Consider the following 17,519-nt stretch of genomic DNA (forward strand, 5'->3'; position numbering starts at 1 on the left):
GGAAAAGACCAAGAGAGCCTCACTCCACACCCAGATTCTAGTGTCTTATCAGTATACTTAACATGTGATTAAGACAAATCATTAGTTCAAGATGAGATAACAGCAATTGGTCCATGCCCATCTAGAAAAATAAAAAGTGACAGGTAGAACCTTAAGCAGCTGCCATGGAAAACAAAGAATTCTGATTTTGAATATTTTCCTCTCCACATTTGGGAGTATTTTGTATTTAAATCATCAAAAATATAAAATTTTTCCCATTACATACTCACTTTTCTGGCACTGTTTTTGTGAAATTAATCCAGCTACTCTTGGAGGTGACACACATGGCTACTGATTAGCACAATGTTTAGTTCAACATGTACATTGAAATGACAATTCTCATAACAATGAGGAACTAAAGTCAACGCGTAAATGTTGTTTGTAAAAAGCAAATACTGTCATGGCTATATATACTTTTAAATTGTCCTCATATCTGAATGTACCAAAATAAGAAATGGTAGTAATTCCCACAAGTGGACGACCTTTTCTCCATGTTGACTTTCTCAACTCATCATCCATTATAAGATCTAATTTATCCTCTGAGGCACTGCTGATTTCTGGGTCTGTAAATGTTCACATTGATTATTTCTCCAAAAGTGAAAATTTTAACATCTGCTTTCATGAATACAAATTCTAATAAATTTCCCTCCATGTTTCAAATTAAAGAAAATGAAGATACATCACATTGTTCTAGTTGTAAAACACTAAATTAATAACTATTACTATGTATTGATCACTTATGAGTTTGGCACTAGTCTGCATGCTTTTTTCTTTTCACTTCAATAATTCTCAAAACAATGTCAAAAAGTAAATGCATAATAGAAGTATAGCCTTTGATCATAGGATTTTAAACTATGGGTAAAGATTATACTGATTTAGTATGATATACCTGAAAAAGGCCTAAAAACTGAAAAATACACAATGAAACTGGAAAGCTGCCTTTTTAAAAAAAAAATCATTTTATGAAACAAGAGTTTTTTTGGGAAGCTTTGTTTTGGAGGGAACAAACACCTACACCAAGCAGTTCTAACCTCAAAATAGATAATGAACACAAGATAAGGTCTAACTAAAGTACTTCCCTAGGAGGTAAATAGAAGAGCTCACAACACCAGAGTTTTCTTGGTGCTTTCTTCATGATGCAGGCTTGGACTGGTCTAGGACAGGGGAGGGAAGAATGCTGAAATGATCAGGCTAGTTGGTCTTCACCCACTTGGCACTGACAGTTTCTCTGAACCAATCTACTTTCAGTTCTCCAAACAGCTCCTTCCCCAGGTGCCTTTTGATGGGAGCCTTGAATTCCAAATATCATTCCTCATACTGATCTGCCAGAAAACAGTCCTGCCCTGGAGGCATGTCTGCTGCTTCCTTTTCTACCACTCTTTCAGAATTTCTAAGCAGCAGGAGGAGGAGGCAGTGGCAGCAGAGCAGCATACCTCTCTTCAACCTTAACTCCAATGGGTGTTGAACAAAGAGAATTTAAAATACTGGTGTCTGATTGGACCTGGATGAATAACATATTTTTGCAAAATGTGGTATCCAATTGTTTGCTTTGAACAAAATTGAAGGGAGACCTAAAATAGTACCATCAAGGGGCTGGGGTTGTGGCTCAGCGGTAGAGTGCTCGCCTGGCACATGCAAGGCCCTAGGTTCAATCCTCAGCACCACATAATAAAGAAATAAAATAAAGGTATTGTGTCCAACCACAACCAAAAAATAAATATTTAAAAAAAAATAGTCCATCAAGCCAGGCAGGATGACACATGATTGTAATCCCAGCCACTTAGGAGGCTGAGGCAGGAGGGTCACAAGTTTGAAGCTAGCCTCAGAAACTTAGTAACCCTTTGATCATATGGATTGCAAGGTTGTAAACAATCTATTGAGATCCTGTCTCAAAATAAAAAATAAAAAGGGCTGGGAATGTGGCTCAGTGGTAAAGACCCCCTGGACTCAATCACTAGTACCAAAAAAAAAAAAAAAAGAGAGAGAGTTCATCAAAAATTGATGTTTGAGGGCTGGGGCTGTAGCTCAGTAGCAGAGTGCTTGCCTACACATTACACACGTAAGGCACTGGGCTCCATCCTCAGCACTGCATAAAAAATAAACAAATAAAATAAAGGCATTCTGTCCATCTACAACTATAATTTTTTTTTAAATTGATGTTTGATAGTTACTCTGATTTATGACATCTAATTCAGAAGGAGTTTAAAGTTTTGAATGGTAGTCCTATAACAAAAACTCCTTTGTTATCAATTATTTATATGATATTCCTTTGCATCAACACTTATAAAAACAAAAAAGGTGCAATTCATTAAATATTTCCATTGAAATTTATAAAATAAATTATCAAAAATAGTAACACGTTTATATTGTTTTGACCAACTGCATATTATTAGTAATTTTTATAACTCAATCTAGAAAATACTTGATACTTAGAAACCTTAGTATAAACTTTAATACACATAGATAAACACAAGTGATTTTTATTTCAGTGAAATAATGAAAGGTTGATCAATAACAAGACTCTTAAGCATAAAAATAGTAAGATAAAATTCTGAGTGGGAAGTAGAATGCAAATAAGAAGAAAATGTAAGTTCAAGAAGAGCTGGTGCAGGCTTTTTAAAAATGCATAACTTGGTATCAAACCTCTGCTCATGGATATGCTTATCTCTAAATGTCATTATTTACAATATCAAAAATAACATTCTTTGCAATTATTTAAATGTATAGATGTCAATTTAAGAATATATAAGGGACACAGATTTCTTAATATTCATACAGGAACCAGGGAGTTGGACCTAATCAACCCCATTTCAGGCCTTACGGTACTCTTCCTCTCCTCTGTCCATTTAAATAACATTTCTGCAAGATCTAGCCTCTCAACAACTTGCTTTTTTCATCAAATCTTCTCCAACTCCCTTGTCATTTGATGACCATTCTTTCTCTTCTGATAGTTACTAACTCATTGGGGCCACTTTCTTCTCAAGTAGATCCAATGCTTAATCATGGGCCAGGCATCAAGTATATTAATGTAGTTATTCCCAGCTCCTCTGTAAGGTAGGCTCTGTTACTGTACCCCTTTAAGATGATGAAATCAAGTCTAGTAACCTGCACAAGGCCAAGTAGTTGGTAAGCAGCAGAGATGGGGTGAGGGATGGGAACAGGATGCAGAGGCTGACTCTGGGCCATCATGCTTCCACTGTGTTTCCCATCCTGGAGCCCTCATCACAGTTCAGCACAACACACATTTGTAAGGATGATGTTTCTCTGAGAAGAAGCTTTGCCTTCAATACAGTAGCTGCTGTCACACAGCCCTCAAGATAACCTCTGAGTCTGAATTTCTATCACCAGAATGTACTTTCCAGAGCCTTAAAATAACCTCCTCTTCCTTGCCTGTAGGGAATAATCAGGTTCGACACATTGCTACTTATTTCAATTTTTTAAAGTTCCAATTAACAGAAAAAAAATTCTGAGCATATTATGATATCCCAAAAATGTTTTAATTACCTAAGTCTGCCTAGTCATACCTTACTTAATGCTTTTCACTCTTAAATCAAACTAACTATGGAATGCAGCCCTAGGGGGAAAATGAGGATTGATAGCAAACAATTTTAATATTCTCACGAATCTTTTTGTGGAAATAAAAACAACATCAGTGAAACTCTGGGATCTTATTTACAAGTGGGATAGACTCCAGGAATGGAAGTGCCAAATTCAAGCATCTGTAGAAGATGATTCAGAACCAAGAAGTCAAGCACAAGAGACTATATGATTCTAGGTTTTATGAAGACTCTCTGATAGTTACTCATAATGAAGCATCTACTTTTTTTAATAGATTAATTTCCTAGTTCCTAAGAAATGACAAACTCAAAAGGTGACTCTAGTTTGCTTACCCAGACACCAAGAATTCAGGTCTCTAATTCTCAATCTGATTACTTTATGTGATTAACTAGATGAGGCTCATTTTGACTCTAACAAGTCAAGAGTCATGCAATAAATCCAATTAGATTTATATTCAAACTGCTCAGGCAAAAACTAAGAAACTCTCTTTGATTGCTAACTATACCTATGAAAGAAAATTATTCAGTCATTTCAGTCAAAGGAAAATTTTTCCTTCCATACTTTTTGATAGCAATTCATTACATTTTACCTCCAGGCTACTTGCTTTCTTTTAGCAAGATTCACTACTTATAGGACTTTTATAATATGTTGGTAAATAATGGGCAAAAATATTATTGCATTCAAGATATTTCTCCTAAGAACTGAAACTTGGTTTACACACACATACTCAATCACATCACCTGCCTAGGAAAACACAGTCCTGTGGGCCAGGAGACCTTGAAGATATGTTTTGTAACAGATTTGGGACCTCAACCTTATGCCAGAGTAAATGTACATGACACAGTGGTAACCCATAGCAACCTAGTTTTTCAAAGTAGTTGTTGATGTCAGGGAACTAGGGCACTAAAGTATAATAAATAGAGCTCTGAAGAAAAATGAAGTCCCAGTTAGCAATGTTACTCACTGATCATTATGTTACTACAAGGTATATACACTCTTGGTGATGGTGGAATATCAAATGTATTACAAGAGAATACGAGGGCTTTTGCTTGTATTATATTCTATCTTTTAATCCAAGTTTAACAAAAAAGGAAAGTAGGCTATTTAGTGATGCTTGAAGCTTTAATTTAATAAAAGATGATTATACAAGAAAAAATAACTCCCACCTCCTCAATGTTCCTCCCCTCAGAAAATGTTATTTTTCTACAAACAATATTTTAGAAGTTATAAAATTATTCCAAAAGAGTATTTCACTAAATTGTGTGTGCTATAAAATGGATTTCTTATCTAACCTGACATAAGGCAAAGAATTCTATTCCATTAGAAATCTATGAAATTTCTCTGATCTTGTTGAGCTCTTAAAGCTAGTGAATACAAGATTTCCTCTAATTTAATATTTCTAGAAATCTTTTGAATGTGATGTTTGAACAATAATGAAATGAAACTTAGAGTGTTTTTTTAATAGTTTATATAATGCTAAGGAGGAGAGACTTTCAACTGTTCTTATAATCATTTTCCAAATCTGGAGAGAGTGCAAACAGATAAACTAAAGTTAAGTACCAAACCAATATCAAAAGTAGGGTTGAACTGAGGCCTCTCAACAGAGTTTGTTTCAAAATCAATAATGACCAAATAGTTTACGTAATTTAGGAAGTGTTTGTGTTCTTAATCTTGTTTTCTCCCAAAGCTTAATTTGAGAAAAATTCCTTTTTTTTTTAAGAGAGAGAGAGAGAGAGAGAGAGAGAGAGAGAGAGAGAGAATTTTTTAATATTTATTTTTTAGTTCTCGGCGGACACAACATCTTTGTTTGTATGTGGTGCTGAGGATCGAACCCAGGCCGCATGCATGCCAGGCGAGCGCACTACCGCTTGAGCCACATCCCCAGCCCGGGCAAAATTCCTTTAGGAGATAAAAAGGCCAAAGAGCAAGAAAAATAAGAGGCTGAGAACTATATGTATATTTAGTGAAGTTTTCATTACTTCAGTTTTATGAAAGAATATTTCAATAAACTAAATTTCAAAGGTTTAACATAGAGAACTCAATAAAGACAGATATCTATAATATTAACAACTCATTTTCATTGATGAGAAATAAAATCTTTTATATAATTAGCTGGTTTACTAACCTAATACAATTACATAAAATTACATAAAATATTAATTTCCTTTCACCAACTCCCATTTCTTCCTGGATCAGAAATTTGGTCTTAAAAAGAAGCAGGCTCTGTTCATTAATATTTATTTAATAACTATATCTGGCCAACTTAGGGGGACAAAATTAGCATATCTAAAAATAGGTTAAATTTGACAACCAACATTTTGGTTATTTTAAGAAATACTAGCTAAAAGTCTATCTACAAACCATGGAAGTTAACTGACATTTCCTTTGGATCTAAAATGAAAAGCCACCTTCTGTCTGCTTATTTTGGTCAGTCATGCAGACTCTTGGTTTACAGGAGGCTGGTTCAAGATGTTAAAGAGCTTTCAGGTGTTTCTTAATACAGAGGCCTTGGCACTGCCTACCAGCCCTGAAGAACATTCTTCTAGGAGATGGAATGGCTATGATGAAACATCCTGAAGACTTTACATCACTAAACAGTGATTTCATTAAAACTTCAATGAATCAGGCTGAATCCTCAGTCAATGGGGAAAGAGAAGGACAGACAGAGGTGAATCACCAAGACTACGGAGAAAAGGCAACACTGCCATAATGGGGATAATAAGGAAATCTTGGAAGAGCTCTGTCAGACACAAACACAGGAAGGGATACAGCTTGGAAGAAAACCTTCCAGGTGATTCTGGTATCTTATCTCCCACTACCTTCCATGTTGAAAAAAAAAAAAATACAGAGGGCTATAGAGGAAAAAAGATACAGATGTCACTTCAAGTTGATACATGCTGATTTCCAATTTAATCCAGGCAACTAGAGTAAAACTCTCCCAGAAAAGCACTCTAAGTTAACTTCTCATTACACTTATTTATCTGTCATTTCTCACAAACTTCTAAAGCTTTTTGCTTTCAAGCTATAAAAATCTAATATTAGAAGGAAAAAAAAAAAAAAGCTCCAGTCCAAGTTTATTGTGCCCACTAACAAATTCAGAAGCAACATGAAGACCACATTTATGTTTTCATTAGTGCTTTTTTTTTTTCTGAACTAATCAAATCTCATTTTTAAAATACCTCCATTACCGACAGGTCAGATTTATGGAAATTTTGAGACCTGGCATAAAATTATACTTCAACATTTGAAAATATTTTTCTAGCAACTAATGAATAGACCACAAGTACTGAGAAAAAGTGAAAATAGGTAAGAACCAAGACCTTAATAGATGTTCAAAGTATCAATACTGGTCAATTTGGTGATAAAATGAGGTACCTGCCAAACAGGCAATGCCCTTTTAAAAGCCTCTCTGCACCACACCACCAAGGAAGAGAGAGGAGAAAGGATCTAGAAAGGAAACACATGGAAAAGAAAAATGAAACAATAAAGCATAAAAAAAAAAAGGCAGAAGCCAAGCCAGCAAATAGTAATGAGCCAAACTGACAGCCCAAGAAGTGTTTAGAGTACTAAACAGACAGTAATTTGGAAGGGCCAGAGCCAGTCAAATCTCAGTGGCTCTTGCTCCTGCTGAGCAGCTGTTAGTCAGCCATTGACAGTTCACTACCCAGTGGGGGACAGGAAGAGAGGAAAGAAGACAACCATTCAGTTCTGATCAGCACAGTTTGTTGGAATAAGCAAGCAGGCACGTCAAACTCTATTAATTTCCAATCAGCCATTAAGGAAAAATGGAGGCTGAGCTAGAGACACCTGCAGAAGAAGGGGATTATGTACCTTATGCAAACTACCCCATGAGTTCCAGAATCCCACAAAAACCCAATGAAAACTCAAGGGATACAGTGACATTGATAGACACAATTAAATAAAAACAAAAGCAATTAAGCAAATACTTTTGATTAAGAGGTTGAAATTTTAGAATGAATTGCTTTGGCTTTTATTCTAGGACACAGCTGATCTCTAAATACAATTGATGAAAAATAAAGGTAAATCGATCTTGATGACATAGGCATGTGCTATGCTGCACTTGAGGAAGAACATCCTCATTAAACAAACTAGTTTTAAGTAAAATTAAAAATAGATGAACACATCTTCCATGTGATGTTATTCCCATAAAATGAAACATTCGGTGATAGCTGAAAATGTTAGGCTCTCAGGGGAGGCTTATGCAATCAGATGATCCAAAACATTGTTTCTGGCTTGCCAGAAGTTTGGGAAACTCAATAGGAGAGTATTTCAAAACTACAGGCTTACTATGAATTCAAACAACAACAAGTGCTGGCGAGGATGTGGAGAAAAGGGTACACTTGTACATTGCTGGTGGGACTGCAAATTGGTGCAGCCAATTTGGAAAGCAGTTTGGAGATTCCTGGGAAAGCTGGGAATGGAACCACCATTTGACCCTGCTATTGCCCTTCTCGGACTATTCCCTGAAGACCTTAAAAGAGCATGCTACAGGGACACTGCCACATCGATGTTCATAGCAGCACAATTCACAATAGCTAGACTGTGGAACCAACCCAGATGCCCTTCAATAGACGAATGGATAAAAAAAATGTGGCATCTATACACAATGGAGTACTATGCAGCAATAAAAAATGACAAAATCATAGAATTTTCAGGGAAATGGATGGCATTAGAGCAGATTATGCTTAGTGAAGCTAGCCAAACCCTAAAAAACAGATACCAAATGTCTTCTTTGATATAATGAGAGCAAGTATGAACAGAGCAGGGAGGAAGAGTAGGAAGAAAAGAGTAACATTAAACAGAGACTTGAGATGGGAGGGAAAGGGAGAGAAAAGGGAAATTGCATGGAAATGAAGGGAGACACTCATTGCTAAACATAATTACATATAAGAGGTTGTGAGGGGAATGGGAAAATAAACAAAGAGAGAAATGAATTACAGTAGATGGGGTAGAGAGAGAAGATGGGAGGGGAGGGGAGGGGGGATAGTAGGGGATAGGAAAGGTAGCAGAATACAACAGTCACTAATATGGCATTATGTAAAATTGTGGATGTGTAACTGACGTGATTCTGCAATCTGCATTTGGGGTAAAATTGGGAGTTCATAACCCATGTCAATCTAATGTATGAAATATAATATGTCAAGAGCTTTGTAATGTTGTGAACAACCAATAAAAAAAAAAAAAAAAAAAAAAAAACTACAGGCTTTCCTATATGTAGAAAGGAATTGCAGAGTAGTTACAATTATGACACAAAGTTAGTGCCCAGTACTACTTTTCCCACTTCCAGAAGACCTTTTAGTTCTTGATTCAACCTAGGAATCATGGATTATTTTTAAAATATATCCAATTATTATTTAAGAGGTTACTTGAGAAAAAGGTTTGTCTATACCTAATAGTCTATGGAAAGGCAAGGCATAAAAATTTCTATATACAATCCCTATATTGTCCATATAATTATTTATTGAAAAACAGTAATCATAGAAATTTTAAGTTAAAAACCCTAAATCAAAGCAAAAATAAATTTAGAGTTTGAAAATCAGAAAATTATATTTTTTGCTTCCCCATAAAGCCCAAAAAGGAATTAGTGCCTATTAACACAATTTATCATTAGTTTATGGGATTTTCATGTTCTTCCTATGTGAAAATTCAGGAAAATAATAGTTTCCAGTTGTAAATTTTTTTTCAGCTTAGCTAAGAGCAAAGATAAAAATGGCATTTTTATAAGTTTCACTTCTAAGAGCACTGATAACCCAGTAAATGGCCTGGCTATTAGAAGTACCCTATTCTAAAATCACTGAATTCAAAAATAGCCAATGTAGCTGAAAGTGTATTTGTAATCTAAAGCTCCACCTAGATCCCATGAACGATCAGTTGAATGCCCAGGGTTAAGTTCCAAAAAATGATCAAAAGCCTGTTTCTTATCATTTTAGCTAATAAAGATGCTGCTCAATACGTTTAAAAACTAAATGGGTGATGTCATACCCTACATTATAAAGAGCTATAAACAAACAGAACTACTTGGAAACATTTTTCTTTTAAAGTTATGTCTTTAATACATGTGAATGTAATACATTGTATATTTAAGAAGACAGATCTGTGTGTGTGTGTGTGTGTGTTCCATTAATTTAAAGTCATTTATGACAATTGAAACAAAAATATTATTGTTTTCAAGTCTTAACAATTAGGCTTCTAGTTAATAAACTCATGACTTAAGCAACAATTGCCAAATGAAGGAGAAGACCCAGAGGAGAAAAAACGTGTATGCGGAGGAATGAAATGTTTATCATTTTTTATTATCAAAAGGTAAATATTGCGAGGCCTGTTGGCGAATGCCTGTAATCCCAGCGGCTAGGAAGGCTGAGGTGGGAGGATCACAAGTTCAAAGCCAGCCTTAGCAAAAGCAAGGTTCTAATAAACAAATCAGTGAAAACTTGTCTCTAAATAAAATACAAAATAGGGCTGGGGATGTGGCTCGGTGGCCAAGTGTCCCTGAGTTCAATCCCTGGTACCAAAAAAAAAAAAAAAAAAAAAAAAGTAAATATTACATTTGGTACACCGAAGATATGAAGTTAATTTTAAGAAGATTAAATTCTCTCTAAATAAGCTGATTGCTAATTTATTTAAAATGACAAGAAAAGCAAAATTCCAAGAAACCGGTATACAAATTTCACAACTGTTTTCTTACCCCGTAGGTTGTACAGTCGAACTGTATGAGAAACATGTTCAAAGTAGCTAGTCACTTCGGAATAAATCTTTCCATGTACCACTCTGACAAAGGGTGCTTTTTTATAAACATAAGGCTGAGGAGGAAATGACACAAATTTTAGTAAACATATTTTGGTTTCTAAATCTTTCCAAGAAATGTTTATATAGTTTCCAAATAGGCAAACACATATCGCCTAATATTTGCAATTTTAAATGAAAACCAGACCTTAAATATATCAAAATATGCAACATCTTAAGAATTGAATATCACATTTTAGTTATTAAAAACTGCCAGATTCTATATTTACAAATGTTTACAATTTGATTGGCTCAGATGATCTACAAACATTTCTCCCAGGCATAAAAATTTCTATATACAATCCCTATACTGCCATATAGTTATTTATTGAAAAACAGTAATCATTCTACAGCCATGACATCTTCCCAGGCTAACATTTATTATAATAACTAGGCCCCCTATAATGTTTAGAGTGTGGGGCAGGTGATAAGGATGTCAACAGATTCATATAAGGTAATAGAAAGCAGGATCTAGAAACAGCTTAATCATAGTCAGGTTTACTAACTATAAAACATTTTGCCTGTTATGTGAAAGAACTATTTAAATATAAAGCAAATTCACAAACTTGAAAAAAATTATGTGGAAACTAGTGGTTTAGTTTTCATTATTTGAAATATAAGTTCAAGAAAATAAGAGAAAAAGCACTTAGGTGACCTGGAAACAAACTTAAAGCATTTATTAAGAATTATATTTTAAATATTATTTTAAAAATTATATATTCATATATTTTATAGCATATACTTTAAGAATTATATTTCAAGTATTAGAGACCTTAGCTTGATAATAGCATGACAAACTAGGCTTCCAGTGTGAACTACTTGAGCAACGTAAGATTCAAAGAATTGTGTAATTGTATTCCAAATCTATATCTCTGGCTAGAGAAAAAGTATTCAGAAGTTAATAAAATATTTAATAATCTACAACATCCTTATACCTGATTACTGCACAAAGTTGGTGGGAGATGAGAACCTGGGATGGTGATGTGTGGGCTCCTACTGTTTTCTGAGACATTCAGCTGACTCTCTCCCTGCTATTATTTTATTTTGCCTTTATAAAAAATATCCCAATTCTCTTTAACCTTCTATCTGACATTACACATAGTTAAAGAAAAAATAATGCAATTACTTTTATCTATGCTCAATATTTCATAGTACAACTATCTTTAAAATCTTAATAAAAGCCCCACACAGTGGGAGCAACTTTGGAGGCTGAGGCAAGATGACTCCAAGTTTGAGGCCAGCCTCAGCAATTTAGTGAGGCCCTTAGCAACTCAGTGAAACCCTGTCTCAACATAAAAACTAAAACAAAGGCTGGAGATGTCACTCGGTGCTAAAGCACCTCTCCCCTTGGTAAAATCTGAAGATCCACTGTCAATTCCAGAACACCTACTATAAGCTGTAATTTACCTTTAATTCTTCACTGACTTAAAAAAAAATACAAAAAGCTAAAGCCCTTAATGTGGCCTACACAATTCCTAAAAATCAAATATTTGATTTTGGTTAGTAGGTGTCCCAAAATTTCAGAACAAAAGTAACTTTCTCAGAAGATAAGTCCCGCAGTCAACGAAACATTAAGGAGGATAGCTAACTGATCTCTAGGTGGGGAAAAAACCTATAAAGTTTATAAGCAAAAAAGGGAACTCTAAAGAAAAAATACAGAAATAACTAAACAAACATTACAAACTATTATAAAAGAAAAATAATGAAAAAATTAAATGACATATTGAAAGAAAATTTTGCAACATAGGGAAAACATCAATTTTACCACATACAAAAAGAGTAATTAAAGATCTACAGGACCCAATTTGATTCAAATGTATGATATGTCAAGATCATCGTATTGTCATGTGCAACTAATAAAAAAAAAAGAAAGAAAAAAAAGATCTACAGGACACAACAATATACCATTTGATCTAAAAATGTACATAGGAAACTCACAGAACAAATATGAAAGATAAATGAATGGAGAAAAAGAGTTCCACCTGACTAGTAATCACAAAGTTTTAACAGGAAAATATATTTCAATTAACCTATTATCATGGGCAAACCTTTTAGTATGGCTAATTCTCAGTGCATAGAATAGTACATTTGAGAGTTCCTTAAAAAAAAAAAAACTGTTGGGAATGAACACTTAAAAATGCTTCATACATCAATGCAAAATTACTAAGTTATTGTCAGGAAAAAAAAAATCAGAGACGCATCGAAAGAATGGAACAAAGATTATTGCAATGTCCCGGCAGTGAAGAATTGGAACAAAGTACATGTGCAATATTAGGAAATTTGTACACATCCAGTGTATATTAAAATTGTGCCATCAGACTGTGAGTACTGCTACAAATGAGAAAATATGAAAGTCCCGTGAGACAAAACTGAGAATACTGGGAAGGGATATGCATAAAATAAAAGACAATAAAAAATAATACATCAAAGTGTTGGCAGTGGTTTTCACAGGATTCTGGTCTAGTTGGTAAATCTTATTGTTTTCTTTATTGTTTTATATATAGCAGGGAAAATTTGTTTTATTGAAGTGCTAAAAGTTAAGGAAAATATGGTCGATTGCATAGACTATTTGTCCCACAGAACTAGGTGTTTTGTGTCTGCATATATGCTGTGCTGCACACATGTTAAACACCACAACAGTATCCTAACCTTAAGTTAAATCTAGCTTCCTTTTATGCAAAAAATTCATTCACTATAGCATTCTAACTGAATTACACTTCTGAAACACTGTTTATCTAACTTTCAGCTGCAAATTGATAGGCATTAATAAGGGTAAACATAGTACTGGAGCCAAAAGTTTATCCATAATAGATGAACATATCAATGATAAACTGATGAAACACACCCCCTCCCAATACTTTCAATAAGTTTATTTCATTTGTCATCAGCGCCACTCACCTGGGCAAAACCATCAGGCAGGAAGAGGTAGGCGCCGCTTTTGTCTTTTTTACTTGTGGTTCCATACCAGGTAAATTGCACTTTTATTTCATGGATTTGCTTGTCTTCTCTTGTCATCATTGTCTAAAGGTAAAAATTTAAGCAACTCACTATTGAAATGTTTATCACATTGCATCTGATTCTGTGCACATGTCCATTAAAAAAATGGTTACAGAATAGATTGAAAAAGTGCTAATTTAAGCTTCTAATGTTCAAAATTCTTGGTTGAATACCAAAATTTTATACTTAGCCTCACAATTTAAAACCTTCACAATAGGAACAAAAAGTGAGAACACACTTCATCAAGATCAAAGAGCTATACGTATTAGGAATTCTAGACCACTGCTTCTCAAACTTTCTGTAGAAGGAGAACATCTATTATTTATTTCCAATATGCATGGGCCAAAATTTTTGAGAAGTACAATAAAAGCGAGTTGAAAACTGGAGCTGAATTTAAAAATTATTTTTAAAATGACATGCCATGAATATTCAATTTTTTACTATTAGTAATTTTACTCTATCAAATTGTTTTCAGAGTTTTGTAAACATTCCTAAACATTGACATTTTCAAAACTTATCTAATGAACTATTAACAGTCCATCGCATAGCACCACCTCACACTAACTAGTACCACCCACAGACCACAGCTGTGAATAATGAGGGCCACTGAAGGTATGTACAGCTGCTCATCCAAAAGAAACCCGGAGTATTTGGTACAGCTCTTAGAAAGACTTTATTCCCTTTGCAAAGTAATCTGCACATGTAATTAAAAGTGACAAGCCTTCTTTGAATTTCATAACTATTTAGAACTTACCTCCATAAGCCCAGTTTTATCAAATGAAAGAATAAGGTGGGGGTTCTCTAGAATTATAGGTTCGCTGTCACTCATCATAGTCTTTATGTTGAAAATTTCACTTGTTGCTTCACCATTATAGACAACATACTCAGCCAAATCTGAATCTGATTTTCCTGTTTCTAAAAGTGTATACACTTTCAGGCCCAAGGGTGGTGTTTGTGCTATAAAAGAAATCTTTAAAAGATATGGGAGGGAATTAATTACAGAAAATATAATCCACTGAAAAGCATACAATTTATATTTTCAGAAAAACAACAAACTACCATATTTTTTAAAAGAGAGGATATAATACTATTCTACAGATGATTTGATAACTTATGGGTATGGTATCTACATCTTGGTTAATCCAGGGAATCCAATGGCCTTAAGTTGGTAGGCCTATCAAAGCATCAATAATTTTACTCCATATATGAAATTATAAACCATCCTCAATTGTTTTACAGTGTTTTTATTGGATGTTCAAAGGAGGAACTTCTCCATAAAGGAGAGTAATGGTTTATTGTAAACAATACTTTTTCTAATTAATAGAAATCTTTTTGTAATATTGTAATATTTCAATATATTGAAATAGTAAATAAAATTATATGAATATTAAACATGACAGTTTAGTCAGCAGTAGCCCACAAAATTCCTGAGGCTTAGCACACACTTTACAAAGCATGGAGGATGCACACATCATAAGACTCCTGCCTTACAGAGGCAATTCCAATTCCTAGACAGGATGTTTTTTATAAAATCTGACTAAAACTTACATTATACTTTTGTTTTTCTTTAATTTTTTTTTTTTTTAGTTATAAATGGACACAATCTATTAATTCTATGCGGTACTGAGGATTGAATCCAGTGCCTCACACATACAAGGCCAAGCTCTCTACCACTGAGCTACAAAACTGCAGCCCATTTTTCTTTTTTATCTATAGTATTAGGCATATACAAAAGTGAAGCCAGCAATGGCTTTTGACAAGCAGAAGTAATTCCATTTAAAGAGTTCTTAGTTTATGTGTCTCTAAAAATACAGTTTGAATTATACTCCAGATTCCAAACATTTAACCTTTCTAGTGATGTGGGATTCAGTTTAATATTGCTTATTTTAAGAAATTTTCACACACACAAAAGCACACATACTTCAGTTATTTGAGCCCAAATTTTCTGTAATTACATCTTAGGGGAAAAAAAAAGCATCTTAATTATCTTAAAAAGTCTCTCTTCCATGATGTGTTATATCACCTTTGCAATGAAAAGTTGAAACTATTCAAAATTAAGAAGCATGGTATTTATTTCAATTTCAATATGCATAATTATCATTAAATTGAGCCAGACCAAAGAATTCAAAATTTTATGAGTAATAATTACTTCATTATTCAGAATCTAATTAATGACATTCATACTTAAAAAGATATGCAATGCACATACCATACTAACAACATGTTACTTACTAACAATGTACCATATACCTAACTAATAATGATGTTAACATTTGGGGAAACACAGGATCTATGTGTCATTTAACTGGCCAGTTATACTGTCTGGTATTTATGATTTTTGCCACTTCACAATGGGCCTAACATGAGGCTGTTATACAGATATAAACCATACACTGGCTATGCTTTTCTTTTCTAACAATGCCCCTTTAAATTCTATGGTCACAACATACCTTATAGACCTCTTGTGAAATAGTATCTTCTTTAATCCATACTGCACTGACTTGAATATCCAGAAGTCTTCCTGCATCCGTGAGCACTTGCACATAGGGGTTATTCACATAGGTTGTAACTACTGAGTCTCGGTGCTGTTCTAAAGGATTATAGATCACAAGGTACCTGCAAAAACATCTGTGTCACTATTGGGATCTCAAAATATTTTTTTACTTCTTTCACACTCTTCCTAAGACCCCAGTTTATATCCAGTCATAGAGTCCACACATGGAGAAGAGATTCAAAGGAACACTCTGGTAAAACTTTCAGAGAACAAGCAATTTCATCACAACAAATACCACATAGTACAAAGGATAATGAAATTACGATTCAAAAGCACTTTCTCAGAATAAAGTGTTTAACTAATGGAAGACATTAATAGACTTGTAATAAAGCATTTTTTTTACATCCCAGAAAATGACAGAAAAGTATGGGGTTAGTCATCTAAAATAATCAGCTCTATATAATAAATACCCTGATTCCTGCTCAAGTTCACTGAATAAAAATATCCATGACTTGTCTGTTTACAGCTTAGCCACAATTAATTCTCATAAAAAATATGACATTCATTTTAGACCACTAAAACACAGCCAATTATATGGCTATAAATGCAGAATCTCATAATTCACACATATATTTTATATATAGGGGGCCCTCATTGCTCAAGACAGGTTTGAAAAAAAAGATTACTTGAAGTGAACCCACTTGTAATAAGAACCAAAATTTTATAAATATTGGTAAAAAGAAATTTGATGGGAACTTAGAGAGGAAAAGGAAAAATCAAAACAATTAAAATAAGTTCAGCAATATCTGCCACTATGTGTAAATTCTTAGTAGGAACAACAACAATGATAAAAATAAATAAACTGAAATTTTTGGCAGAATTTTTCCAATATTCTATACTAGCACATTATGATGACATTTAATTTTTAAATGATTTTAAACATAACTATATTTGTAAAAAAATAAAGACTTTGTAACTTTTCCTATAGTCCTTTCTCAATTCTGATATTCAAATAATTCAGTGTTGAAGGATCCAACCACCTTAGGTTTTCACTGGCACGACTCTGCCAGTTCCTGGCTGTTTCATAATTTTGCCTGTGAATAAAGTCTATACCATCCTGTGAGAGATTTCATGTAATCTGAATCCTTGGCATGATTTATGATTTTACTTTATAGTCAATTTGAATTATATTATCTTCAAATAAATCAAGAGTATTCTGAAGAGGATATTTGAGTAATAATGTTACTCACTGCTTCACTAGAGAATATTTTCAAGATCTGAGATATTTTGTTTTCCTAGAAAAACCTGTAACTACAGAAACATAGACTGAACAGTTAGATAAAAACCACATTTCCAATATATAGTAGCTATAGCTAGGAGAAGCTAGCATCTGTTCGTTGTAATACATCAGAAAGTCTACAGTATTCTTTCATCCTGCATGTCTCCTTTTTTATTTTTTATTTATTTTTTGCTTTTGATTTCATTACAAACCTCTCATAAAGAAACAAAATTAATGTCTACAGTGACCATAGTAAAGAAAAGGACAAAGAGAAGAACAAAGGGAAAAAGCACAAGAATGCCTCTAATCCTATTAGGCTTCTAGACCTAGGCATCAGGACAAGACCTA

At 33.8% G+C, this 17,519-nt stretch overlaps 1 protein-coding gene across 2 annotated transcripts in view; it reads right to left on the bottom strand.

Moving 5' to 3' along the window:
• MAN2A1 (mannosidase alpha class 2A member 1) overlaps positions 1–17,519 on the bottom strand; it is a 175,916-nt gene that overhangs the window by 35,226 nt on the left and 123,171 nt on the right. For both annotated transcript variants that reach the window (XM_081291424.1, XM_081291425.1), the window contains 4 exons: positions 15,849–16,014; positions 14,153–14,368; positions 13,300–13,422; positions 10,304–10,418 (listed from right to left, as the gene is read on the bottom strand). In XM_081291424.1, the coding sequence (XP_081147550.1) occupies positions 10,304–10,418; positions 13,300–13,422; positions 14,153–14,368; positions 15,849–16,014 (620 nt within the window). The remainder of the gene's footprint in view (positions 1–10,303; positions 10,419–13,299; positions 13,423–14,152; positions 14,369–15,848; positions 16,015–17,519) is intronic.

This window comes from Spermophilus citellus (genome assembly GCF_964194105.1).
Source record: "Spermophilus citellus genome assembly, chromosome: 1".
Lineage (NCBI taxonomy): Eukaryota > Metazoa > Chordata > Mammalia > Rodentia > Sciuridae > Spermophilus > Spermophilus citellus.